The 25,572-nt window shown below is 48.7% G+C and overlaps 9 protein-coding genes across 9 annotated transcripts; 3 read left to right on the forward strand and 6 right to left on the reverse strand.

Moving 5' to 3' along the window:
• Nucleotides 1–449: 449 nt before the first annotated feature.
• On the reverse strand, nucleotides 450–1,811 carry ARB_01965 (cellular morphogenesis protein (Bud22), putative; the record flags this gene model as incomplete). The annotated part of the gene is made up of 2 exons (XM_003011691.1): nucleotides 450–1,496; nucleotides 1,566–1,811. The coding sequence occupies 2 exons, from the start codon at nucleotides 1,809–1,811 to the stop codon at nucleotides 450–452; spliced, it is 1,293 nt and encodes a 430-aa protein (XP_003011737.1).
• A 491-nt stretch (nucleotides 1,812–2,302) lies between these two features.
• ARB_01966 (uncharacterized protein) lies at nucleotides 2,303–3,824 on the reverse strand (the record flags this gene model as incomplete). Its single annotated transcript, XM_003011692.1, has 2 exons — nucleotides 2,303–3,283; nucleotides 3,372–3,824. The coding sequence occupies 2 exons, from the start codon at nucleotides 3,822–3,824 to the stop codon at nucleotides 2,303–2,305; spliced, it is 1,434 nt and encodes a 477-aa protein (XP_003011738.1).
• Nucleotides 3,825–5,178: 1,354 nt separating this feature from the next.
• ARB_01967 (uncharacterized protein) lies at nucleotides 5,179–6,204 on the reverse strand (the record flags this gene model as incomplete). Its single annotated transcript, XM_003011693.1, has 2 exons — nucleotides 5,179–5,951; nucleotides 6,015–6,204. The coding sequence occupies 2 exons, from the start codon at nucleotides 6,202–6,204 to the stop codon at nucleotides 5,179–5,181; spliced, it is 963 nt and encodes a 320-aa protein (XP_003011739.1).
• A 2,632-nt stretch (nucleotides 6,205–8,836) lies between these two features.
• Nucleotides 8,837–10,203, forward strand: ARB_01968 (uncharacterized protein; the record flags this gene model as incomplete). Its single annotated transcript, XM_003011694.1, has 4 exons — nucleotides 8,837–8,981; nucleotides 9,051–9,112; nucleotides 9,173–9,382; nucleotides 9,436–10,203. The coding sequence occupies 4 exons, from the start codon at nucleotides 8,837–8,839 to the stop codon at nucleotides 10,201–10,203; spliced, it is 1,185 nt and encodes a 394-aa protein (XP_003011740.1).
• A 629-nt stretch (nucleotides 10,204–10,832) lies between these two features.
• Nucleotides 10,833–13,505, reverse strand: ARB_01969 (uncharacterized protein; the record flags this gene model as incomplete). Its single annotated transcript, XM_003011695.1, has 2 exons — nucleotides 10,833–13,109; nucleotides 13,284–13,505. 2 exons carry the CDS (start codon nucleotides 13,503–13,505, stop codon nucleotides 10,833–10,835), a joined length of 2,499 nt encoding a protein of 832 aa, XP_003011741.1.
• Nucleotides 13,506–13,832: 327 nt separating this feature from the next.
• ARB_01970 (uncharacterized protein) lies at nucleotides 13,833–16,963 on the reverse strand (the record flags this gene model as incomplete). The annotated part of the gene is made up of 6 exons (XM_003011696.1): nucleotides 13,833–15,588; nucleotides 15,756–16,124; nucleotides 16,193–16,278; nucleotides 16,413–16,479; nucleotides 16,556–16,618; nucleotides 16,773–16,963. 6 exons carry the CDS (start codon nucleotides 16,961–16,963, stop codon nucleotides 13,833–13,835), a joined length of 2,532 nt encoding a protein of 843 aa, XP_003011742.1.
• A 656-nt stretch (nucleotides 16,964–17,619) lies between these two features.
• On the forward strand, nucleotides 17,620–18,216 carry ARB_01971 (uncharacterized protein; the record flags this gene model as incomplete). The annotated part of the gene is made up of 2 exons (XM_003011697.1): nucleotides 17,620–18,090; nucleotides 18,163–18,216. 2 exons carry the CDS (start codon nucleotides 17,620–17,622, stop codon nucleotides 18,214–18,216), a joined length of 525 nt encoding a protein of 174 aa, XP_003011743.1.
• Nucleotides 18,217–22,045: 3,829 nt separating this feature from the next.
• On the forward strand, nucleotides 22,046–22,654 carry ARB_01972 (uncharacterized protein; the record flags this gene model as incomplete). The annotated part of the gene is made up of 1 exon (XM_003011698.1): nucleotides 22,046–22,654. One exon carries the CDS (start codon nucleotides 22,046–22,048, stop codon nucleotides 22,652–22,654), a length of 609 nt encoding a protein of 202 aa, XP_003011744.1.
• Nucleotides 22,655–23,465: 811 nt separating this feature from the next.
• On the reverse strand, nucleotides 23,466–25,379 carry ARB_01973 (high affinity methionine permease; the record flags this gene model as incomplete). The annotated part of the gene is made up of 6 exons (XM_003011699.1): nucleotides 23,466–23,838; nucleotides 23,908–24,070; nucleotides 24,128–24,299; nucleotides 24,379–24,830; nucleotides 24,925–25,260; nucleotides 25,337–25,379. 6 exons carry the CDS (start codon nucleotides 25,377–25,379, stop codon nucleotides 23,466–23,468), a joined length of 1,539 nt encoding a protein of 512 aa, XP_003011745.1.
• Nucleotides 25,380–25,572: the final 193 nt, after the last annotated feature.

Consider the following 25,572-nt stretch of genomic DNA (forward strand, 5'->3'; position numbering starts at 1 on the left):
TCTCCGATTTTTACCGCTGACTCAGCTCGCCCCTGAAGTATAGGGGGTCTTCAGGCGGAGATTTTTTCGCTATGGGCTCTCGAGCTTGATGGGATAATTAATGAGGATAGGCTGGGTGGACAGTAGGTATAAGAGACCTATACCTTTATATGTTATGGTAGGCTTGCATATTGTGTCATGCCCTATCTAGATCCCACATAGCGCTAATATCAGGGCGCGCTTTTTATTAGCAATGGCATCTTCGGTGTACAGAAAGCCATATTACTACAAAAGGGCAGGGTCTTCGGCTGCCAGGAAGAGATTTCTGGCGCATCTGAGAACCTGCTCCGTATAAATTTGCCTGGCCAATGCCACACTGCTACGGCGTATCTGATGGGTGGGCTTGCAGTTCGGTTATTTCTTAACATATTTATCTAGTCATTGTTGACTAGCGAGGCTGTCGACCTATCCTAGTCAAATACAACCTTCTTGCCCTGGAATGAAGTTTGTGCTTTTGACTGTTTGCGTTTAATTGCCGCCTGCCATGAAGGATGAAGCGGTTTGTTGTTGTTAGGGGGCGCGGGTTTTGGAGTAGGCTGCACAGCTTGTACCTGGGCTGTATTTGATCCAGTAGCCTCCTTCCGTTGACCTCCACGTATTTTATTTCTTCCATATCTTCCTCTTGTATCTTCCTCTGTTGTAGCTCCACGGCGTAAATCCCAGCCGCTATCCCGATTCTTGCCTTGGGCTTGTTCCTTCGCCTGCTTTTGGATATGTCTCGCATTACTTCCATATTTCTTCTCCCAAAGCTTTCGTCTTGCCTGTTGGCCCATCCTATTCTTCCGTTCAGGGATGGCGGATGTGTAATCCTGCTCTGGCTCAGATTCAGAGCCTGACCAGTATCCTCCCATGAGTGTCGGGAGAAATGTTGTAGCTGTAGTAGACTTTTGTTTGGGTTTCGAGGACTTTGTCGTAATAACATCTGATTCGTCAGACGTGTCTGATGATGTAGGTGATAATGACATGTCGTCCATTGGGTTGTATCTTGCACTTGCTGGTCTCGTTTTGTTATTGTCCCCATAGTCACTCCCATCCCCATTCTCCGAACCAGACGCAACAAGTCCATCAAAACGGGCCATGTTCATCTCTTCGTCGCCATGAGAACCTTCTGATTCTCCATCTGTACTCTCATCATTATCGCCCATGGCTATATCTTCTCGCATACGCTCGGCTAGCCGTTTTTGACCCCCTTTCGCTGCGACTTTCTTCGATTCCGTGTCCCCAGACAAACCAAGTATATCCCTTATATCATTCATAACCCCTGGAAAGACTTTCTTCACTGGATTTGAGTTGAACAACCGGGCAGAAACGTTGGCTTCAGCATCACCCTTCTTTTCCTCGTTTGATATGCGCTCCGCAAGCTTCAAATGAATAAATGCAGGTGATTCGGCAATTCGTTTCGTTTTAACCATCTGTTTTATCAGGTATCTTTCGGCGGTTTTATGCAGATCCAAGGCCTGGAGTTGCGGTAGTTAGGAATTGGTCTCGAGCTCAACATCCGGGCTATTAGAGCAGTATTGTCGCACCTTCAAAGCTTCAACCTCATTCAAACGCCGATTCAATAGCATTCTATCGCTCTCTTGTCTTGCAGACTTTTCTCTCCGACCTAACTTCTGCCGTTCGAATCCTCTGGCAACTTTGAGTGCACGATGAAGAAGCACCACGCCATGTTGGACCGCCTGGTCAAGGCGTAGCCTCTGTATTCTCAGTTTCTTATCGCCCCAGTTATATGAGCCGTCCTCTTCCAATACATCGCGCTTTCGTTTCGCCATTTTTTTCAGGGTTTTCTGGATGGGCCGTGATAGTTCCAATAAGTTGATAGTTGAAGTTGTTGGAAGTTGAAGACTTAACTAGTTATTTGCGCCAAGACAATTTTTTTTCCCTCCTTATCTTGAACTAACTTAGCTAGCTAGCTAGTTAGTTGCGATAAGAGCTATAACTAACTACTCTATTATTACCAATGAACGCAACTCACCTGAGGTACCTAACCAAGGCTGTGTAGGTTAGGTACCTAATGACTTTGAGCATGGAATGGGAAAAGCTATTAGTGTATGTCAGGTTTTATAGTTATGCTGGCGCAGAAACCGCTCCATAACTGGATAATGACTTAATTAAGCGCTAACGCGCAGATTTCTGTATATATGATGGTCTAACCTAAATGGAAAAAAAAAAAAAAAAAAAAAAAACAACGCTGTACGAGTCCCAATGAAGCCAAAAATTAATTCTAATGTGCAGGTATCTGGTATGTAGGGTTCTGAGTCGCTCATTTGAACATGTCCTCGCTGTGCTCTAAATCTTCTTCTTCGGCGAAACCAACTACCGTGTTGGTCATCTCATTGATGACGCTGATGACACGTCGTTTGCGGTGTACTGTGTTTCCTTCTGAATCTCGCTTCATGGCTGTATTTAGCGGGCTTGCATTGTTGGATTGCTTTTGCCGGTCCAGGATTTGTCGGACATTGTCAACCGTGCTGGTACTGGGTACGCGTACCCATTCTTCAGTTTGATGTCCAATCGACATATCGCGGTCGACATTTCCGATATTATCCTCTGGGTCATTGCACGCAACCATGTTCCGCAGCCTTCGGGGTGAAACAATGTAACCAGGCCGTATAAAAGCCCAAGGCTTGGAAGTCGAGCCTCGAAGGGACGCACGCATCACATCAACTACACGTAGTGGATAACCATTCCTTGGTGATGCCGTGGGGATTAACTCTGCCGGGATCATGACATCTGTTATTGAATGACAAAGTGTTGTTTCAGTAGGTGGTAATGCTGGCTCAGGTTCATCTTGAATGTCGTTGACAGACATCGACTGTGAAGGGGTAGTTGATGTAGAAGTCAGGGGTGTTGAGCTCCCAGATATTGATGTCGAAGCGGCGGCAGCTGTAGCAGCTCCGATAGCACCACCGGGGTGATATCCCTTGAAAACCTCAGCGGGCCCTCTTCCAGGTGTGGTATGAAGCCGTCGAGCCACGGCGAGAGCCAAAGCATCGCCAACAGCCAGTGCAACAGTGGTCGAGCTTGTAGGAGCACAAACACCGAACGAAACTTCCTCTGGTTCATGGATGGGTGAGGGAAGTAGAATTGTGTTGGCATTACTAGAACCAGCTAGTAGTGGACACGATGATGGCTGTTTGTACGCTGTTATCACAATAACAGACGTTGTCGGGGGGAAATGTGGAAGGACGAGCAGTAGCTCAGATGTTTTGCCAGAATATGTGATGAAGAGGACGGTGTCCGTCTATGTGAGGCCCCGTATTAGCACCACATTCATATCCAGCAAGGGGGAGCAAATTCCAGAAGGAAAAAAAAAAAGCCGTCGGACTTACCGGCCTCACCATGCCAAGGTCTCCGTGTAGCGCTTCCGTTGGATGCAGGAACGAGCAGTATATCCCTAAACTGTTCATTGTAGCCACGACCTTTTCCCCGATCTTACCACTCTTCCCAACTCCACATACAATCAGCTTGGATCCCGCATTGATAGTGTTAGCAATCTGTTCCACAGCTCGTTCCATGTTATTCCGCGCCATCTCGTTGGTGCTATAGACTCGCTCAAGGTTTTCCAGGGCGGCCCGTTCCGTAGCAATGACATGGATTGCCGTATCGACAGACGATGGATGGGGTGATGACGAGGATGCGGAATCAACGCCCGGGTCTGGGGGAGTCATGGGTAGTGGTGGGATGAGGCTCGACTTGATGGCCTGTGGATTCGAAGGAACTATCGGAGGTGACATAGGAGAGAGCTGGCGGGTGCGTTTCCTGGCGTAGAGAGTGGACACCATATCGTGAAGAGCACTCCTTAGGTCCCAGCAGTAAAGGCAACGTAGACGTAGGCCTGCGAGAGAATTTGATCGTAGAGGGGTGTTTATTGACCGCTTCTCAGTAGCGGGGGCGCAAAAGATATTGGTATCAGTATCGCGGCGATAAAAAATAAATTATAGAGTAAAGATAACAAAAAATGTAATGGAATCCGAGCGCCGTTCGGCTAAAACGAAACCCGGAACAACGGCAAAGATAGGGGATCCAGACAGAAACTGGTCTCATATATTCATATTCCCAGAAGTCTGAAAAATGGTCCAAGGCCCAGGATAGACGGAGGAATGAAATATCCGAGGGAGGAGAAAGAAGAGCCCCGAGAAGGCCTCCAGACCAACAGGGTCTTTGCCCCAGGGCCGTTTTGCGATGCAGGGATGATGCAAACGGCACGCCAGCCAATAGGCACGGCACCTGGTACGGCGGATTTAAGGGGGACCTGTAGCTAAGCAGCCAGGTCAAGTGTGACAGGCTGGAATCAGAACCAAGCCCGCAGCCTCCGCAGCCTTCTGTGAGGGTGTTTGCGTCTGTTGGAGGGGATGGCACCGCGAGAGAGGCGTTTTGAGAAGAGCCGAGAGGGAAAAAAAAAAAATAAAAATAAAAATAAGGTCTGCGGGTTTTAGATTGATAAGATCAAGGTTCACTGCTTAGTCAGTCGCAGGCGGGAAGTGTTGGCCCGTGGTTTGGTATTTCGCCATCCACCTTTCTTTGAGGTAGGACGCTGGAGAGGGAGGTATCTGCCTGCCGAATAATGAATGGGATCCAGAGTAACTAAGGGGCTGAGCAAAAAGTTTGGTTGGCGGAGTTTTTCTCCAGAGACTAAAAGACGAGAAGGACGGGGTGCGCCTTACGGACGGAGCAGTTGGCTGTTCGCACCTCCAGTACGGATGAAACAGATAGAGTCGGCGGATGCTGAGGAATCTTGAACTCTCTTTGCGAAGATGATAGTCTGGCGCAGAGCCAAGGGATGGATGTTGACATGCATGCTGTGCGAGAGGCGCCAGTTGGATGGAAACAATGATGGAATCATCTGTTGATGTTAAAGAAAAAAAAAAAAAAAAAAAAAGCAACTTCCGACCACCACATGGAATCTTGGATGTAACTATGTGCAGGTCAATGCTTCAGAAGCGAGGTCTCGATATTTTTTCATGAAAAAACAGAAAATTACATGGCATAGTAGTACAAATGTGAGCGTCGTCTTCTTGCCTGTCTGTCCGGGATGAACAAGAACAAAAAAGCAAAGAGTTGCTGACTATTCACCGAACGGAAGTCTGCCGTCGTCGGTGGTCTAGAGGAGGGTAGGCGGTAGCGGCGGGAAGAGTATCACTTCAAGGGTTTGACTCCTTTATGAATTGCTGCAATGCCCAACGACAGATTCTCGTAGCCATCGCCTGGAGTAAGGAAACCGGCTTTGCGGATCATGCCGCGAAACTTCTCCTGGCTGGGGAACCTCTCGATGCTCTCAACGAGATACTGATAGCTGGCACGGTCTCCGGCCACGAGCTGTCCAATAAGTGGAATGGCACCAAAGCTCCACCGCTTGTATACCTCATCGAAAGCGCCGACGGTCACCTTGCTGAACTCGAGACATGCAAAGACTCCGCCAGGCTTGAGGATGCGGTAAGCCTCCTCCAACGCAGCCTGCTTGTTGGTAAAATTACGGATGCCAAACGCAACGGTGTAGAGGTCGACTGAGTTGGATGGGATGGACGGCATTGACTCTGCATTGCCTTGCATGAATGACAGCCTATCGGAGTTATAATATGGAGTGTCAAGACTCCGCTTTTTCCCCTCTGTTAGCATGTCCGGGTTGATATCAGCAACCGTAACCCGAGTATACTGATCATGCTTGATGTTTGTGGCATGGTCCAGCATGCGAAATGCGATGTCTCCCGTCCCACCAGCAACGTCAAGTATATTCCAGCCCTGGTGCTCGACCTCACTGCTGCCACTCTTGCCGGGGCCTTCACGCGCGTACTGACGGCCAGGATTTAACGACCGTACAAAATAGTCCTTCCATAGTCTGTGAATGCCGAGTGACATGAAGTCATTCATCGTGTCATAGGAGCGAGCTACTGAGCTGAAAACGGCACCAACTGCATGGGAGAGTCAACAAACAGAGCGTCACTCGACTAATTAAAGGCAGGCAGACACCTTACCTCGAGATTCCTTCTCAGATTCCCGCACCGTCTCGAATCCAAAATGAGTCTTACGCTCATCAGGTTGCTGACCTGGGCTCTGCAGTCGAGCAGTGCAGGAGAAACACCTGTAAGGGGCTTGAGGCACCATCGGCCGTCTCTTTGCACTCCAATGCAGTCCTCGCCACGCACTTCTTGATGACATGTTCATTATCTCAACGAATATATCTCTTTGCAACCCTTGTTTTCTCTTTGCTTTCCCTCGTTTGTCCAGTCGCGCTTTTGCTGCTTTTCTGAAGCTCGAAAAAGCTCCAGAAATTTAATTCCTCTAGATTATGTAACCCAACGAGTTATATCACGTGATTAAATATGAGCCTCAAAAACTTTATTAACCAATTGTGGAAAGTCTGCTTTTAGGTCCTTTTTACCCTCAACAACTCTCAAGTATGAATGTGCAATGAACAATAAATAACATTTCACTGTATCCTATGACATAAATATACCTAGGATCTCAATATTATATCCTAACTGGGCTCAGTTGTGTGGTCTCTCTAGGGCCAGGACAGCTCAACTCATCCAGCTCTTATATTGCCTATAGCAAGTGGAATAGCCTGGGATGGAGCTGTCTGCTCAATCTTTTTAGCTTGAAACTCCTATTCTTAAACAATGAGAATATATATAAGAGCTGAGGTCTCGACATCCGTGTTGGCAAAGTAAGGAGGTGACAGTTCTTTGCTTTGAAAATACCCGATTGCCAGTCACGGTAATGGCTCTATGCCCCTTCATATCACCTGTGAGGCATTATAAGTACTAGCTTACATTTGAGTAGCTAGGTGATGCACCTGTCCAGGTAATTGATCTTGGCTATAAGTCTTGCATGCTGGTAGTTGCGGGCAGTATACATGGAAGATACATTTGAAGGAACCATGCATATAGCGACTGCTCGAAGTATCTTCAATGTCCTCGACTTCTGAGAATAATGCAAACATAGAAAGACAACCAAAATGGATGGATGATACTCTTACGACTGACTCAGAAGTTGCATGACTGCCACATTACCTAAGGAGAATAAGTACTCATGGATCATCATTCGCCTAATAATAGTAAGGTCCTTCTATCAGTTATGGATCATCTAGCTCTACATGGCCTGCCGTAGCCGCTGCTGTGGTGCATCTATGGAGCATTATGTGAAGTGTGGCTTCGCAGTACAGATTTGGGCATGCTGACTACACCCTGGCTAACCACTGGATAGCTATACGCCGCGGTATGAAATGAGCTATTTTCAAGGGACGGTCTAGCTTATACAATATTTACAAGTAAAGCAGCAAGAGTGACTAACACCCATGTTTTCCTTGCATAATACGCCCTGCAAAAAGCCTATCATCTCCAGGAGGAGCCATCCATTTTACCCAATCCTGCCACCCAATACATATCAAAGTCCAAAAGAAGTATAAAATATACTCATTGTTATATGTTGGAAGAGGGGAGCCCTACTCCGTGCTTGGACTGACTATATTGACCTAGAGTGAGAGTCAAACGTTGAATCAAAGAAAACTATCATGTCACACATGTAATATGCAGTGGGTAATTGGACGTGTTTTGAAGTATTCCGTACATTGATAACATATAATTAATTGAGCAAATGCGGCCGCTTTCCCAGCAGATCCGCGTATATAAACTGAACCTAGCAAGGAGATAGTTACACCAGAATAACCTCGTCGCGCACATAAAAATCGCGAACAAACCGTGCTTCAAGGAAGCAGTTAAATCCCGCGCTAAATTCGTCTGATAATTGAAAAGCTGTGCCAAGTCCACCCAGGCACTTTTTTCCCGCAACTTGTAGCATCGTCAGCACTTATCATGTTGCTACGCGCCCTTCCTTACATGCTGGGCGGGTGTTGTGCCAGCACCCCGAATTTGAACTTCAGTTTCGACAATATAGATTTTGATTGGTAGAAGCTTTCAGATCTATCTTACTCTTATACTCTTTAACTGGAGAGCGGGTTATTTAACTAAGTTAGCTGGTTGGTGGAACTAAACATTCTATATCCTTATTCTCCAGTTTGTCGGGAGCACACGAAGATGCCCCATAAAATAACAGCCCTATGCCACCTATACAGCCAATACGGTACTATTTACCTGGCTGGAATTCCCCCCCATTGAATAGAGTCGACCAGAGAATCAGGAGCTTTTGATAATGCAAATACAATGGCTGGCAGATAAAAATCATGCGATTGGTCCCCGCAAACTTTAAACTTTATTAATAATCCAAATTCTTGGCATACTTATATTTTGACTTTTACTAATCGGAGGTTTGACTGCCTTGGCAGATTATATAATGTTATTGCTTATTAACATATGACTAACTCTCACATGACCTGCTTCAGGCCGACGCCAGCCGAGTTGCCCACCTTTCGCCCAAAGCGGGAAGAGAAACAACTTCGCTGCCGTCGGTTTTTTTCCCATGCGTTGAGATTCATTTGATAGCAGAGCCAACATCTAGCAGTCAAGGCGAGTCTCAATTGATACCATCACGGTACAGCAGACAGACAGCAGAGACGAATAAGCGACCAGACAGACGACCAGACACACAGCCGACAGCCGACCATGCCTGTCCTTCGCCTTGTCCGCCCCGCCCAGGGAGCTTTGCTGCGCGCCTCCAGACTGCCTGTGAGCAGGGTACGATGGGCCAGCTCAGTGTCGCAGCCACCAGGCTCAGACCAGTCAGTATCAGAGAAGCAATTGCCCTCTGTCAAACATCTAAGCAGGGCGAGTGCTAACTGATACGTTCGGAATTTAGTGTTCGGTTTCCTGGCGCCGTGAACAGTAAATTCACCTCTGAGATGTCCTTCGTCACCCCTGCCTCGAACCCAGCCATTCCGACATATAGGGTGATGGACTCTGAGGGTGTCATTGTTGACAAGTCGAGAGGGCCGCCGGACGTTAAGGATGAGGAGGTTATCACTTGGTACAAGAATATGCTGAGCGGTAAGGAGAGAGCTTCGGCGCTAGGCCCCGAAAATACGCTCCGGCTGACCGAAAGATGAATTTACATAGTAAGCATCATGGATATGATTATGTTCGAGGCACAGAGACAGGGTCGTCTCAGTTTCTATATGGTAAGCTGTGATTGTCTAATTGAAGGCGTGTTGGCATATCGGCTTACAGTGTGCATCTAGGTCTCTGCTGGAGAAGAAGGTATCGCTGTTGGCTCGGCAGCTGCGCTATCTATGAAAGACGTCATTTTCTGCCAGTACAGGGAAACTGGTGTCTTCCAGCAGCGTGGGTTCACCTTGAAGCAGTTTATGAGCCAGCTTTTTTCCAATCGCAACGACTCCGGGAAGGGTCGTAACATGCCTGTCCACTACGGAGGCAAGGATGTGAACACTGTAAGTAAAATAATACCATCTGCTTTATGCTCATTCTGACACCTCACTTCTAGCATACCATCTCATCAACCCTCGCCACTCAAATACCTCATGCTTCTGGTGCTGCTTACGCACTTAAGATGAAGGCTCTGCAAGATCCTAATGCCGAGAAACAAGTAGTTGCCTGCTACTTTGGTGAGGGAGCAGCCAGTGAAGGAGACTTCCACGCTGCTCTCAATATTGCTGCCACGCGCTCCTGCCCTGTAATCTTCATCTGCCGGAACAACGGCTACGCCATCTCTACTCCAACCCTAGAGCAGTACCGAGGAGATGGAATTGCAAGCCGTGGTATCGGTTATGGAATTGACACCATCCGTGTTGATGGAAACGACATCTTTGCGGTCCGTGAAGCCACCCTTGAAGCTAAGAAGCGAGCTCTTGAGGGTTCAATGCGTCCTGTTCTTATTGAAGCCATGAGCTACCGTATTTCTCACCACAGTACTAGTGACGACAGCTTCGCTTACCGTGCCCGCGTCGAGGTTGAGGATTGGAAGCGCCGTGATAACCCTATCTCTCGTCTCCGCAAGTGGATGGAGAACAAGGGCATTTGGAACGAAGACTTGGAGCGCGAGACCCGTGAACAGCTCCGTAAGGATGTCCTTGCAGAATTCGCTGCCGCTGAGAGAGAGAAGAAGCCTGCGCTGAAGGAAATGTTCACCGACGTCTTTGCAGAGCTTACCCCTGAAGTAAAGAAACAGAGAGAAGAGCTGAAGCGCATCCTTGAGAAATATCCCAAGGAGTACGACCTTACTGAGTTCGAGGGTGGCCTAAAGGGGTTGTAAATGAGACAACCTCTGCTCCAAACCATCAATCGCTCCCTCTGTTCGCCATTTCTCCTCCCCTTGGATATTTTGGAATGATGTCCGATATACCATATGGCTCATGTTTTCATCACCCTGCAACAGACAGTCTTATTTATACGCGGAATAATATATAGCGTTGTTTTGGCGTTTCATTCCCTTAAGGAACCTACTGGTTGACTGGCTTGGTTTTTTCTCTTTTTTTTCCCCTCCATTCTGTCCTTTGCCTTGAAGAGCACGCCAAAATGTACATACCATAGATCAAGATTCTCTCTTTGGAGCAGAGAGTACTAGATATAGAAATACACGCTTTCAAATATGGCACAGTCAATTGTTTGCAAAGTTCGCTATTTTCAATTGCTAAGAGGCTTCCCTCAAACCCAGACCTAAATACCATACAAAAGCGAAAGGGAGACTTAGATAACGCTACAGAGAAGACATAAAATCACGAATGATAGTAACAATAGCAATTCAAACAGACTCCATATAATGCAGAAGGGGGACAGCACGTTACAAAGGAAGGAAAATCATAGAGAATGGAACAAGCGAGTCCGATTAAGACTTCTTGTGAGTGGTCAACACAATATTGGGCAACATCACTTCATCGTAAATTACTGCGACTGGGCCATTGACTCTGCTGCAGCTGCTAAAGCCTGCTGAACAAGCTTCTTGTTTCTCTTAACTAGAGCCATAACTTTCTTGTCGATAGCATCAACTTCCCGCCTCGATACATCCAGCTCAGTCTGAGAAGCGTTAATCATAGCTCGTAGTTCAACATCAGGCATGTTCATTAGCTCTTCAAGGCCAGGGCCAAAGCTAGGACAACGTCCACCCATCAACTTTGACGCAGACGAACGAATAGGGACGGTTTCGCCGCCACTACTAATAGCCCAATTATGAGAACGCACCATCTCAGGCTCGGATGTGGATGTGTTTACCCCATTGTTTGCATGCGGCGAGTGGGACAGGATCGCAGATGAGCCTTCGGCGGTGATGCTGGACACTAGACCGTTTCGAGTTGAGTCCTCATCAACCCAGCAAATATTGAACTTCTCAGGGGTAGCGAAAAGGGCATCCAACCCACCTCCGCGGTTTGTGATATCGGGCTCGGAGATGAGAAGGGAGGGGTAAGAATCCTGAATAACGTCTAGAACAGACGAGAGGCTCTTCTCCAATGCTAGATACCGGTCTTCTTCTTCGGCGGAGAGATGACGGAGAATACAGCCGCTAGGTGTGATGAGGGCACGATGCTTGAGTTTATCGGGATCACCATTGTTAATACGTACAGGTTCACCACGGAGGAGCTGTTTCCGGTGCTCTTCTGTCAGCTCAAGTGGATTGTGCAGCATGTCGTAGTCGTCGGCATTGCATTTCATATCTGTGCGCTGGCCGAGATTTGGTGGGTTGAAAAGTAAGTGGGTGTTCAAATCAAAACCTCCAAGTTGCTGAAGCTGCCCAAGGAGCGTGGGAAGAGGTGCCGTACGCTCAAGAAAGAGATCTTTGACCGGTACACCTTTCGACTCGGCATCCATTGTCATTTGCTGGAGGGTGTTATTCTCCCGCCATGGTTCGCTTTCTCCTGGAGCTTTCGATTCTTGTTTCTGCAGCTCCTCCTGATTTGACTTAGATGGCGTTTCAGGTTCCGTTTGAGACTTCACTGCATCATTGCTTGATGATTCTTTCTGTTCTCCGTCGGATGCGTTGTTATCAACGTCACCATTTGGCTGCTTTGGTGCCTTCTTCGTCTTGCGTTTACGACCGATGATCGGGGCTTGAGTCTCGCTGTTGGCTGCTGCAGTGGCTAGCAGAATTTCATCTTTTTTGGCCTCCGCGTTTTTGGCCTTCAATTTCCTGTCCTTCTTCACTTGACTCTTTGTAACCGTTCGAACAGGCGCAGATCCAATTCTAGATGGTGGTGGCGAATTCGCTCGAGAAACTGAGGCGGACGTTTGGGCATCATACTCAGAGCCGACTGGTGTTGTTGGTCTGCTGACAGAAGAGAGATTATGTATTCCTGGTCGTTGTTTCACGCCCCATACAGATGTGCTTGTCGATGTTGTAGGTGGTGTTTGCTCTGACTTCGGCGTATCAACGACTCGTAAAACCCTTGGCTGGCGAGGAGCCGGAGAGTTTGAAGTACGAGAGTTGGTCCCTGGAGTATCTGGTCTAGACTCTGGACCGCCTGAAGAAGTAGCCGGCGGTGCAACACTCTGCACGGGAGTCGAATTGGAGACAGGTTCGCGAATCTTCTCAAATGTCGAAAGATCAAGTTTTAAGGGTTTTGATTTCCCGTGGCTGGATGATTGGTGTGTTTTTGATGAAGTGTCACTTAATGAACTGGTTCTGGCAGCGCTGCCAGCCTTGGACTTGGGAGACCCGAGAGATACTTCGGCAGCTCTACTAACTGACTGTTTCAAGGGAGTAGCTGGAGAATCTCGTGCTGATTCAGGTGCAGCATTCGACTCTGTAAATGCTTGAGGATGCACTAGTCCTGGGGGTGGATTTATGGTCAAAGGAGTCTTTGGGAGTGAAGGACTTGACGTTCTGGATTCACGAACGAGCGATGTAGGTGGATGCGCATGGGGTAAGCCGAACCCAGGCGGCACAGCGGGAGTTCCAGACCGGCTTGAGGTCAGCGATGATTCCCCCGGAAGAGAATTCCTAATTGGCAGACGAATGGGGTCCGTAGGTTGTTTGTCGTAATTTGGCTTAGATGCTGGAGCCAACGGCGGGAAATCTTCGTCTTCTAATATCAAAATGTTAGCATATAAACCTGAAAGATTTCTGTCCTGTCTAACGAAGGTGGCGTAAGCTGTGATGGCAAGGAAGGGAGCGTAGTAGGGGAGGTAAGTGCAGCTACATGGGTAGCCCAGGGGCTTCCTTTGTTTCTATATACATATTGGCTGCAGTCGGCGCTACAAGATCAGGGCAGAGGATACTTCGAATCACACATAACAAGTTGGAGACATCTATATGGGCAAAATAACAGTGAGAAATTTTGTTTCGACATAGTAAGACTGGGCTTGGGTACAAGCCCAAAAGAACAGGGAGGATTAACATACAAAAAGATTTCCTCTCAAAGGAAAGTGTGTTTTTGGGTATAGTCCGAAGAAACGTAGGTTGGCGCGAAAGGAAACCTGAACCCCCAGCCATAGATATGGCAGGCAATATGAAAACGTTTTCCCAATATCGCGAAAAAGCCCTTCGAAAAGCATATTCCTGGATAAATGTAATGTGTATGACGCCTCCCGCCAGCCAAGTTCATCAAGAAATATCGCGAACATGCGATGTGAACGCCCAGTTGCACGCGTTTCAACGAATGTTCCCCGTATGCAGTGCTGAAATAAATGCCAAATAAAAAAACAAATGAGGAAGGAAAATTAAACAGCAGCCTCTGTACTCCTAGCGGGTGGTGGGTAAACGAAGGGGAATGATAAGGAAGAAACCATGTAAAACATAAACGCTTAGATAAGGACATTGGAAGAATATGAAATCTCATACAATGGGAAAGATATAGAAAATGTGGTTCACAGGAAGGGAGATGATTAGAGGGGTAGAAAAGGCTTGGGATTGATTTGGGGGAGCCACACAGTTTGGAGAAGGGTTATCTTTTACCACCTTCCAAACCCTCCACTGTACACCATATTGGAATGGTTGTACCCACCTTGACCCTGACTCCCGTACAGCCCCTGCCCAGCGGCAGCATTGGCGCCACCTTGGTGCATCCTCGCCTGCAAAATACTCGGGTCTGCAAGATCTACTACACCGCCTCCGCCGGAGGAAGTGTTAGCATGTCTATGCTTCTTTCCCCTCTTTTTCTGCTTCTGTGGCACTTGATCTTGATATAGACCAAGCTGCTGGCCATAGAGCGGGTTCAAAAGGCCTGAAACGGGAGCCAGAGGAGGGGGTGTGCTATTTTGTTGGAGTAAAGGAAACAGGAACTCACGCTTTGTTGCATCATGGGACTGAACATTCCCGCCTGCAGTGCCCCTGGCACGAATAATTTCACGCATCAAATCAGCATTTCCATCTTGTTTGGTACCGAGCCCAAGGTTACTGTTCATCGTGCTGGTGAAACCATGGCCCTGGGCAAACATGCCGCCACCACTAACTGGAGGAGTACCAGCACTCTTCAATCCTGGTGGCGGGCCTTGAATACCGCTAACAAAGTATTGATTGCCAAGATTGTGTTGTGTAGTAGGGATTGAAAGAGGATTGGGGCTGGATGATTGCATCATAGGACCCTGAGAACCAACAAGTCTGCCACTGGGGTTTTTGGAATTAACATCATAGGCAAATGAAAACCGCGAAGACTGCCTTGTATGACCGGGTATATTATTCAATCCAGCCATCTGGTTCTGGAAGGTTCGGACATTTTGATCAAAGGTGCCAGACGCGGTATTGGCTTGGAGATCCATAATATTATGCTGCTGGCCCCCAGCAGACTTGAGTAGCATGAGTTGCTGCTGTTGAAGCTGGGAAAGATTTCGGGCATTGACATTGATGTTCTGGAACTGATGGCTGTTTGGAACCGGGGACCCCACAACCGAGTTGTTGGCCGTTGCCTGTTGAGAAGGAGGCTGAATAGCAGATTGTGGTTCTCTTTGATGTCGCCCGGGAACACCAACACCACCATGGACATCCTCTGGTTCACCACCTAGCTGTGAACTCCCGCTTTCAAGGTTCTCTTCTTCGGCTGGGGCTTGTAGAAGTTTCCCATCGAGGGCATGTTTTGCTCGTTCTTGCTCAGCTTTCTCACGCATGGCCCGGCGTTTGACGCCCCCGTACGGGTCTATTAGAGACGGATGGTTCTCGATAAATACCAACTCGTTGTCTGGGACAGCTTCAGTTGAGAAGTGAAATCGGAACTCCGGTGAATTGACAGCTTTTACTAGCTTATCGAAAATCATGGTGGGAGACGGAGATTCTGGTCGGCGTGCTGTATTCGACTGTTCACTGGGACCAGCCGAGTCCGAGGTAGTGTTCAGTTGTTCCGCTGTTCGTTGAGAATCTTTTCCATAGCCGTTTACGGGTCGAGAAGCCAATTGTTCGTTCGTCGGCTTAGGGCTAGGAGATGATCGACTCGCCGCTATACTCTCCCTCCTAGTTCTCTGAGCCAAGGAATCTCTATTCGCCCAACTTGCAGACGATGGAAGAGCAGATGAATCCGTACTCGAAGAACGCACTCCGCCGTCGTCCTTGACAGCGGGCCACTGGGTATTTGGAGCATTAACGGCCCTAGCATGGCTAATCGCAGGGGATGGACGCTGGGTGGTTTGGTTTGGAGCTTGTGAGATTGCGGAGGACGATCCGTTCGATGGGTATCTTTGCGAAGAAATTGAATTCATGGATGAAAGGTCTTGTCGACTAAAACTGTCACTATCATTCCCGGTTTCGTGAAGAAACGTGCAATTTCTGTTATTGCACGGTTCATTGCGGAGAAAGGAGGAACAGTATTTGGTAGTGCCATACTGCGCTCTATCAATAAATGTTAGTAAAACAGATGATCAACAAGACAGGGGGCATGTACATACCGTAAGACTCTGTCACCGTTAGGTGAGCCATCAACTGCCGCAATACATGTAGCCGCATCTATCTTCCTCGCAAAGGTCACGTAGACACCGATACCTTGGTTTGGGTTGCCACCCGGCTTCGCCTTGCTGACAACTATTTTGTCAATATCGCCATACTGGCCAAAATATTGGTCACCCCGGAGCGTTTGTAAGAGTAAATTTTCGTCCCGGATTGTAGGATTAAGCCCGATAACATAGACGAGGTTCTTCTGAACCACCCGGACACCAGCCAAGTTTTTCCTACTTGAGGCTTCGATTTCTCGTTTTTCAGCCTCCTTTCGTTTGGCTGCAGCGGCTTTTCGATGTTTTAGAGCCAAGTCTGCTTTGAACCTATATGTAAGAAACCCCTGTCAGTAAAGAGTGAATTATGAGGCTAAGAATAGGAATGAACCACGCACTCATCAACATCTGGGACACGGTATTGAATGCTGCTTTCGTCATAAACGCGTCTGCAATTTGGGCAACGGCCTTCTTCACTATGGGTCTTGATATTGTTATAGCAAAATTGGCATATCTAGCAGTGATTCGTTAGCGGTTAATCTTCTGCTAGAGTTTTTGGCGTTTCACTAGAGGCAGGGAGGGGCTATATTTTTTTTGTCTTCATATATCAACGCGTACCTGGTAGCCACACGGGCATGGCTTGAAGTTTTTATCAGAGAGATCAAACTCTTCAATACAGAGCGGGCTGTGGATGACAGGATTTCAAGATTAGCAACTGCGGTACAAGTGGCCAACTGTCCCGTGATATGAAGCAGACTCACCAGAGCTCGTCATCGTCATCAATGACTGAGTCGTTTAGGGCTCTTGAAGACATGTTGTGAGAGCTGCTCGCACCGGCTCAGAGACTGTTGGAATATGGGGTGGGAAAAAAAAAACTGAGGTTTCGAATAGGAAAGGGACCATGAACAAGCACGGGATTGAATTTGGACAAGATAACCAGCTGGAGCCCCCCGAAGACAAATGCAAAGAAATGAAAACCTGCCGTGAGAAACGGAGAGACACCAAGGAGAGAGGAAAGATGGCGGGAGAAGGAAGACGTCGACGTCGAGATGGGATGCGCTGCGAAAAACGAGGAGGGAGTGCAAGATGAGCTTTCTGCGCAGCGTCTTGGCGTCTTCTTCGTCTTCTTCGTCTTCTTCCTTTTTCGGCGGAGGCGCCAGCTTAGTCATCGTTTATCACGTGGTGTCATATGATACTTCACGTGATTTAGCGCATCACATGATTTGACCAATCAGCGACTTGCATTTGCGACCAGAGAAGAACGTCGAGCCAGCAACGTCCACTCGAGATATCCAAGACACCTCGTTCCTCCGCGACACACAATTCCATCGGGCTGCAGCTCAATTGCTCTCACAACGATGGCGTCCAGGCGATCTGTCCTGCGGCTGGGAGGCCGCCGCCCATTGACCTCCATCCAGACAGGCAGAACTTCCAATTCGCTGCGTCTTTTCTCCGTGTCTGCACAATTCCAGGATGCGAAGTTTGTATCGAAGGAGGGAGTCCCTAACCCGCGCGAGGAGCCGCGACCTGGTAAACCGGACCCTGTTATCTTGTTTGATTTGGACCTCTCTCTTTCTCTTTTCTCTTTCTTTTTTTTCCCTTTTTTTGCCCTGAAGGAACTTCACATGGCTGACCCATTTTGATAGCCGTCGGTCAATTGAACCGGCCGATCGTCAACCCTACAGACAAATATAAGGAGACATCCGCAAAATTACATACCTACGGCCAATACCTTATCTCTTGCCTACCGAAGTACATCCAACAGTTTTCGGTGTGGAAAGATGAATTGACCATTTATGTTCCGCCGGCTGGTGTCGTGCCTGTCATGACCTTCCTTCGTGACCATACCGCTGCCGAATACACTCAAGTCTCGGATATTACTGCTGTTGATTTCCCCACACGAGAGTACCGTTTCGAGGTTGTCTACAATCTTCTCAGTGTACGCCATAACTCTAGAATAAGAGTCAAGACGTACGCAGATGAGGCAACTCCAGTCCCTAGCATCACTTCTCTGTACGATGGTGCTCTGTGGTTTGAGCGTGAGGTGTATGATATGTTCGGCGTGTTCTTCACCGGCCATCCTGACCTCCGAAGAATCATGACAGACTACGGTTTTGACGGTCACCCTCTGAGAAAGGATTTCCCTCTTTCCGGATATACTGAAATCCGATATGACGAGGAGAAGAAGCGGATCGTTGTTGAACCATTGGAATTGACACAGGCATTCCGAAACTTCGAGGGCGGCTCATCTGCTTGGGAAGGAATTGGTCAAGGCATTGACAGAAAACCAGACAACGTCAGTACCAACGACCTTATTTCTTCATTACATATACGGGAACACGCTGCTAACACTTCTATTTTTTCCTAGTTCAAACTTCCTACTCCAAAGCCTGAGGAGAAGCCTGAGGAGCAAAAGAAATAAACCAATTGTATATCACTTTCAATACATTACTGTTTTCGCTTGTTCTCTTTTAGACGTACTTGGTACAATGGTACATTCGGTGGTTCATCATCTCAACCCTCTCGTGCGGGAAAATTTTCATTTCTTAACCAAATTTATATACAGATAACACTGTGGGAGGCCACGCTAATGAAATGCTCTCATGTTTACGTCTAGTCATCAGGGACTGCGGCCGTTAATGTATAAGTCCCCAATATCCAGTGTAACTAGCTTATCCAGAAAGGCCATACGCCTGCTTTAAGCTATATTAACGTCAAGATAGGGGACATTAAACCTGCTAACAATCAATCACTGTAGCCTGAAACATTATTCGGGGGAGATGGGGTAGAATTAGAGTGATTACTAAGGACCCGTCGGTCGCGGTTCATACTCAACCTTATTGATATCCAACACTCTTGCAGGGTGCAAGGCAAGAGACATGTCTGGCGTACCCGGCTCTCGCAAGCAGCCACCCAAGGAGCCCCCACTATGCTTATTGAAAAAAAGGAGTAAACAATCCTTCTTCTTCTGTCTGAAGTATGTCTTTGAAAGGGGCCAGATTTACTCCCCATAGCGCCATGGCTTACGATCCTGGTTCCTGTAACAACCCCTAAAAACTCGTGGAACGAGAAATAGACGCTCTGCATAAGAGCTTTCCCTTTAGAGAGGCCGTCTGGAATCCCCCACTCTCCATAACTATAGTAACGCATAGGCTTCAGGGAGTCTAGGCCTTAAGAATACCCTGCTCGAGAGTGGAGATGCATACTCCGTACCGGTCGACCTATATTGGCTTGATTCGAGACAAACATATTCCAACAGCTTATTACGTACCGTCCGCAGATACAATCGGAGTAAGAGAACATATCGATCGTTACACCGATGGTCCCATATACCCAGATCCTAGCAGCACATCGTAACCTAATTTGTTTTGCAACGCGGGAATTGCGGAGAGCTGACTGGGCTGAATCTTGCAGCGGTAAGATGCTTTCCTATTTACATGAATCTATTAGCTATGTTTGAGTACCCAAGCTGGTTAATTTAGCAGTCGATATCCTAGCTCATACAAGGCTTACCCCTGTATGGTTTTGTATCTATCCAGACCATGATTCGTTCAATAGCCGAAGAGGGCTACGCCACCTTTCCCTTCCAAAACTGAAGGTTTATCAAGGTGAATACCAGACTGACACACCGCGGGCGCTCGAAAGATATGGTCTCTAACCGGAGATAATAAACTAAGTACTAAACATATTATGATCTCAATGAACCCCATACAACATATCAAGCTGCGAAGGAGTCATGAAACATGAATACCTACTGTGCTCTGAATTACCCCTGAATTAAAGGAGGAGGAGGGTATCGCGAGACTGGCACAGATAACTAAATCTCTGACATATAGAGTCCATACCCCCATAGTTGCGCCCGCCAGAAGGGAAGAAAACCTGCACTGCGGCAAAGTTAAGCACTATTTTTATATCTCCTGCCGCTCCTTCTCATCCAACGTTTACTCCTTTAGGAGATTGCCCGGCGTGCTAACGGCCTTTAAATGCTTGGGACCTGCTACGGCTGAAGCTCACGGCCTTGGCTAGTTATTTCCCCGAGGTGGCGCTGCCAGGCCGGCATGCTGAGGTGCATCCCGTATACCTACCTTTAATTGGCTACTACTATGACCAAGCTCTGGGTTACCAATATCTCAATGTAAGCTTATCCATAGGCCAGTGACATCATGATGCCGCCTTGCATTTACCTAGACGTATTGCTGTTCTGCCGTGTTTGTTACTTCAATGCTGTGCTATTGGCTAATGGTTCTGGTTATAGGTATATGCATTCTCCAGCCTCGATAGCTAAATACCTGATGCCACATGGGAAACCGTTTGATGAAACCCTTGCCTAGGCAGTTAGTGGATGTTGTTGACTCCATTGAGTGATGACTTCACCCTCACCCAGAGAGCTAATGCGGAAATTGCCTATCTCGTTTCTATTTGTCCTTTTGAGGTGCTCATCGTCAGCCACTGTAGTGCAATATTACCATGGAGGCCTCGAGCTGGCTTTTTATACTATTTGGATCACGACCATTAGCGTGCTGAAACCTGCCAATATCCATTGGAAAGCCCGGTACTTTTTAGTGAGCCTGCCGCCATCCTTTCAAATGCTAGCTATCAGTAATACCTAAGGTAGGCCAGACTACCCAGGGATGAAGAAGAGAACGATACCAAGGCCCAAGTCCCATTTCCATCAGACTCATAACCTCATCGGCCCAGTCCAGACTGAGTTAGTCTTAAAGCCTGGATTTGAATCTCGAAACATCTTTCATGTCTGAGGATATAAATAGGCCTGTTTCAAGACAAGATTCTACATATGAACCAAGGGCATTAGCGCTTACACTGGACACGCAATAAGAGCCTTTGTCTACCTTGATTCTGACTTGGTTCACCGCCCAAGCAAGCCTGAATGGTAATCAATGGAGAATAAAAGAACACCTGGGTGTGACTCAAGGCCGAATCCCACATAATGGGCCGTATTGCTATGCATGAATATTACCTAGGCATGCAGGCATCAAACCGGGATACATGCCCTTTGCAGCGGCTCTCCGGACGTCGTGTTCAATAGGGGCTCGGCAGGCCGGGGCTTGCAAGGTGAAGGCAGTGCTTTCAGCTACTTCTTTATCCCATCACATTACAAGAGTTCACAGCGGAACTACTTCAAGACTATGAGGCATGTGGGTGTTTAAGTACGTTATGCTTGTCTACCACGAGAAAACACGGGAGTAGGCGACCCTCGGTGTTCCAAGATTCAGCATGAGATTGTGATATCGTGTCAGATTTGCATAGTATTCACCAAATGCGGCTATAAATCTTCAGCACCTCCCACCCTTCCGTTCCATCTATACCCCTTGATATTCGAACTCACGGAATCTTCACCAATTGGGCCTCGTTCTCCGAACCGTTGCCATGGAAGCTGCGCGGCGTATCAACAAGTGGACTCAGGATGAAGACACAATCCTGCTCCAGAGACTCCAGGAACAACAAGCTAGTAAGTAAAAACTTACCACCATTGATCCGCCGTAATACTCTAACATCTTTGTCAGAAAGCCCCCCAGATAAAGTGGTAGATTGGCAGAAGATTGCAGCAGCGCTTCCAGGAAGGACGAACAAAGACTGCCGAAAGAGGTGGTTTAATGTGCTCAACGGAGATCTAAGAAAGGGTCCCTGGACTGCAGAGGAAGACAGGCTGCTGGGCCATGCCGTCGAGGCAGAAGGCAAAGTGTAATGAGTGACCCTTGCTGCCACTTGCTGCGCCTTGTTTGGGTGGTTGATCGATCCTCCAGGCATATACGAGATTGAATGCTTATATTGATGGTTGCTTAGATGGATGCGGGTATCAACATATGTCCCACGGCGTACGGCAGATCGTAAGTCTGGCCCAATTAACTATGAATTGTGATAGCGATAGCTAAGGATAAACACTAACTGATGTATATATAGAATGCGCCAAAAGGTGGCAGCACTTCCTTGATCCTGCCTTAGATAGATCCGAATGGACAGAGTCAGAGGTATGTCAAAGCACAGGCAGGGCGCTGGGAGGTTAAGGTATTCATTCTTAATGAATTAAATCCGGAGCTAAGTTGATAGTGCCAAATACTATGGGAGGCAGTGCAGACACAGGGTCGTCGATGGCTACAGATTAGAAACGATCTATTTCCCCAGCGTTCCCCTAACTCGTTAAAAAACCAGTGAGTTAAACTGCTAGTCAATTTGGACAAACATCAACTCCGGTTTCACTCAACTGACCCTCCTGACACAGATACGCATTCATGTCACGGCATTGCTGCAAGGTCCAAAGGAACTGTGCTGTTGAAAATGAGGGTATGAGTGTTGCTGGATCCAGTCCTGCTTCACATATTGAAGATCTTTGCACCGTTACAAGCCAGCCATTCAACGACAGCAACAGCGTGATATCTAACGACACCCACCTATTATATCCCTCCATGGAGGATACGATTCTATTCCCTGCTGCCTCTCACAACGACAACAACGACAACACCGTCATGCCAGACTGCACTCTGCCGCATTTGGCATTATTTGATTGCGTCCATGAAGCAGACGTTACCATGGCAGGCTTCACAAACAACACCGATATCGGGAGTTACCTCCAGGATCACACCGGGGTTGAGGATGGCTTTCCGTTCAACCCCTGCAGCTCGTCGACAATCGACCATCTCAGCCTGTCATCCGGGTTGGGAACCAGTTCGTTGGTCTCGGCGGGAATGTCTGAGTGCCAAAGCAACGACGCGGGCTTGCCTTTACCAAACTGTTCTGTGATGACGGTTAGATTGACGAATCCAGCACCGGAAGCAGTCCATGAGTTTATCCGCATTTTGATGGCGCACCAGCAGCAGGTGACGATAGATATCGAGAACTGAGATGATCTGTGTCGTGTAGCATGTAGATAACAATAATATAGATGGTTGAAACGCAGATGGTCAGAGAAACATTTTTTTCTAACAAAACGAGTTCTCAAGAGCTCTCGGATCACTGGATGACGGCGGCCTGGGCAGGAAGCACGCAAGCACGCAAGAGAGCAGGTATCCTGTCAGTCAGCCCGTTAAGCTCCCATGCTGCCGAACCCAGAACCCACCGTCCAGGGCCAGTTGTATGGCCTTGTGAGAGACACCGAGACTCTTGGTTCTGCCTATCCGCCTTGGCTCGAGCTTATTGTGCATATTGGGAATACGGGCCGGCATATATAGAAGTATAAACATAAGATAAGGATAGGGATCGGGGGGTCTCATTTGTTAGGATGGAATGATGGATTGAAAGATGTTCTGCCTAGTAACTAGTTAGTTATGTACAGAGTAAAAGTTTTTTTGTTGTAGCTAGCTAGTTAATAGAACATATATACGTATCAGCATGTTGAAGTCCATGCTTTGAATCATGGCAGCCAGCTCCCAAGGAAATGTGCAGTCTATGAGTATGTATGCATGGCAGATGATATGCTTGTTGAAAGGATAGTCGTCAAGTCGTTACTAAGTGAGTGGAGGAAGCGTAAAAGGACGGGCCGCGTATTTCCCATCCTGTCCCAGCCCAGCCCAGCCCAGCCCATAAGATGACATCCCGACCCAAGCGGCAAATTCTTGGGCTTTCTCCATTGGGGCAACCGATATGGCTGATGCAGCCGGTGTAGGGATGCTGTTGGGCTGTTCCGGTCGGAATGACCAGATTCGAACGAGTGAGTTACTGCTTGTGGTAGAACCGTCTTCGGGACCAGCCATCTTCCTGAGTGATGACTTCGCATTCGAGCGTGTAGCCTCGGAGCCAGGGCAGCAGGCGTGCCCAGACAAGCCAATAGACACCGCCTGCTGCGATGATTGAGATTCCGACTATGCAGTGGAGGTAGTACGGCAGCGATTTGTATACGTTCTGCCCTTCCGTGGGGGGGACAAAGGGGGCGACGGTGAGATAGATATTACTGAGGAGGAAGAAGGTAGCTATGGGCAGAGTGGCGCTGAAGGGGGGAGCCCACTGGTAAGACTCGCGGTGGAGGTAGAGGTGTATAAGGCCCCCTGCAACAAAGACGTTGACGACTGCCAGGGGGTAGGAGATGACGCTGCAGACTCGTTAGCTGTGATTCTTTCCAACTTATAGAGAGGGATAGAGCAAAAGGGAGAGAACATACTTGAGAATGAAGTTGTAGGCATCGCCTGGCGGAGGAGCTAGCATGATTACGACGGAGACGAGCCAGTGGGCGAAAAGGCCAGCCAGGGGAGCGTTTCTGGGTCTGTTGCTCGCCCAGAACCTGGAAAACGGCAGGATGCCTTCACGGCCTAGTTCCTGGACGACTGCAGGACGTTAGACATGGTTTGTACACAGAAGAACAGCGAGAAGAAGAGACGTACGGCGGCCCTGGGAGAAGATGACGCTGAGAACGTTGCCAAAGGCCGAGAGGGCAACGAGGACGGAGAGCGCTCTTTCAGCCTGCTCTCCGAACATGTTGCGGAAGAACGAGGCCGCGAGGATGCGGCCCGAGGCGACGATCTGGTCCTTGGGCACTGCGGCAAAGTAGGCAATCTAGACGCTATCAGTCAGTACGATGGGCGGTCATAGGCAGCAAGTAGCTAATAAGCTGGATAAAACAAGGGGAGCATACGTTGGCCAGCATGTAGAGAGCAGCGACGGTCCCGAGAGCCAGCGGCCCGGCGATCTTCAGCGTCCGGACGGGGTTCTTGGTCTCGCTGAGCGCGTAGTTGGCGTTGCTGTAGCCGATGTAGCTCCAGATCGAGCTGTACAGGGCCGTGACGACGCCGTAAGCGCTGCCGGTGGTGCCCTCGAAGGCGTTGCTGAAGTTGTCTGGCTTGTCGATCTTGAGGGCGCCGCCCAGCGCCGCAAAGCCGGAGAAGACGATGAGCAGGATGACGAGCAGCTTGATGACGCCCAGCAGGTTCTGCAGCCGCAGCCCCCACTGCAGCGCGAGGCCGTGGATGAGGAAGGCCGCCGTGATGCAGGCCAGGCCGACGCCGCGCTGGTTCCAGCGGTCGACCTCGATCTGCGCGGCGTGGAGGATATATTCGCCAAAGATGACGGAGTTCGAGCCGGCCCATCCTGCAGTCAGTCAGTCAGTCAGCCAGCACAACAGATGCCATCATCAATTGACAGATAGATAGATAGCAAGTACACAGAAGAGGCGAAGACGCACCGAGGAGCACGACGTAGCCGGCGTAGAGGCCGGTCACCAGGAAGCGCGGGCGGCGGAAGACGAACTCGAGATAGTTCTTCTCGCCGCCGTTGCGAGGCAGCGCGGTGCCGAACTCGAGGTAGACGGCCATGCCAGCGCCCGCGATGAGCATGCCGGCGACCCAGATGAGCAGCGAGAGGCCGACGCTGCCGGAGAGGGCGAAGATGGCGCTGGGCGTCGCGAAGATGCCGGTGCCTATCATGCGGTTGAAGATGAGGAAGACGGCAGAGACGAGGCCGATCTGGCGGCGCGACTCGCTGGTGTGATACTCCTCCTCCTCATGGCGGTCGTTGGCTGCTAGTTACCAGTCAAGTCAGTCTTCTTCTCTTCTTCTCTTCTTCTCTTGCATCTCTGTTCGAAGGAGGCCTCTCACCCTCAGCTTCGTAGCTGCGCAGCTTTGCCGTCGGGTCTGCCATGGTTCCAAACGACTTCGCCTGCTTCACTGCGGTGCGCAACGACGATTCACCGTCTCGCGGCGGCCAGACGCCTCTTATAAGGGCCCCTCGAGGTCGATGGCCGCTCGATCTTCGCCCCGGCTCCATCTTCGCTATCTCAGGTCGAAAAGACGCCATCCCGAGACGATGCTAAGTTAGAAATCTTCCATGGCCG

This window comes from Trichophyton benhamiae (genome assembly GCF_000151125.1).
Source record: "Trichophyton benhamiae CBS 112371 chromosome Unknown Abenha-G-c-62g06.r1, whole genome shotgun sequence".
In the NCBI taxonomy this organism is placed as follows: Eukaryota; Fungi; Ascomycota; class Eurotiomycetes; order Onygenales; family Arthrodermataceae; genus Trichophyton; species Trichophyton benhamiae.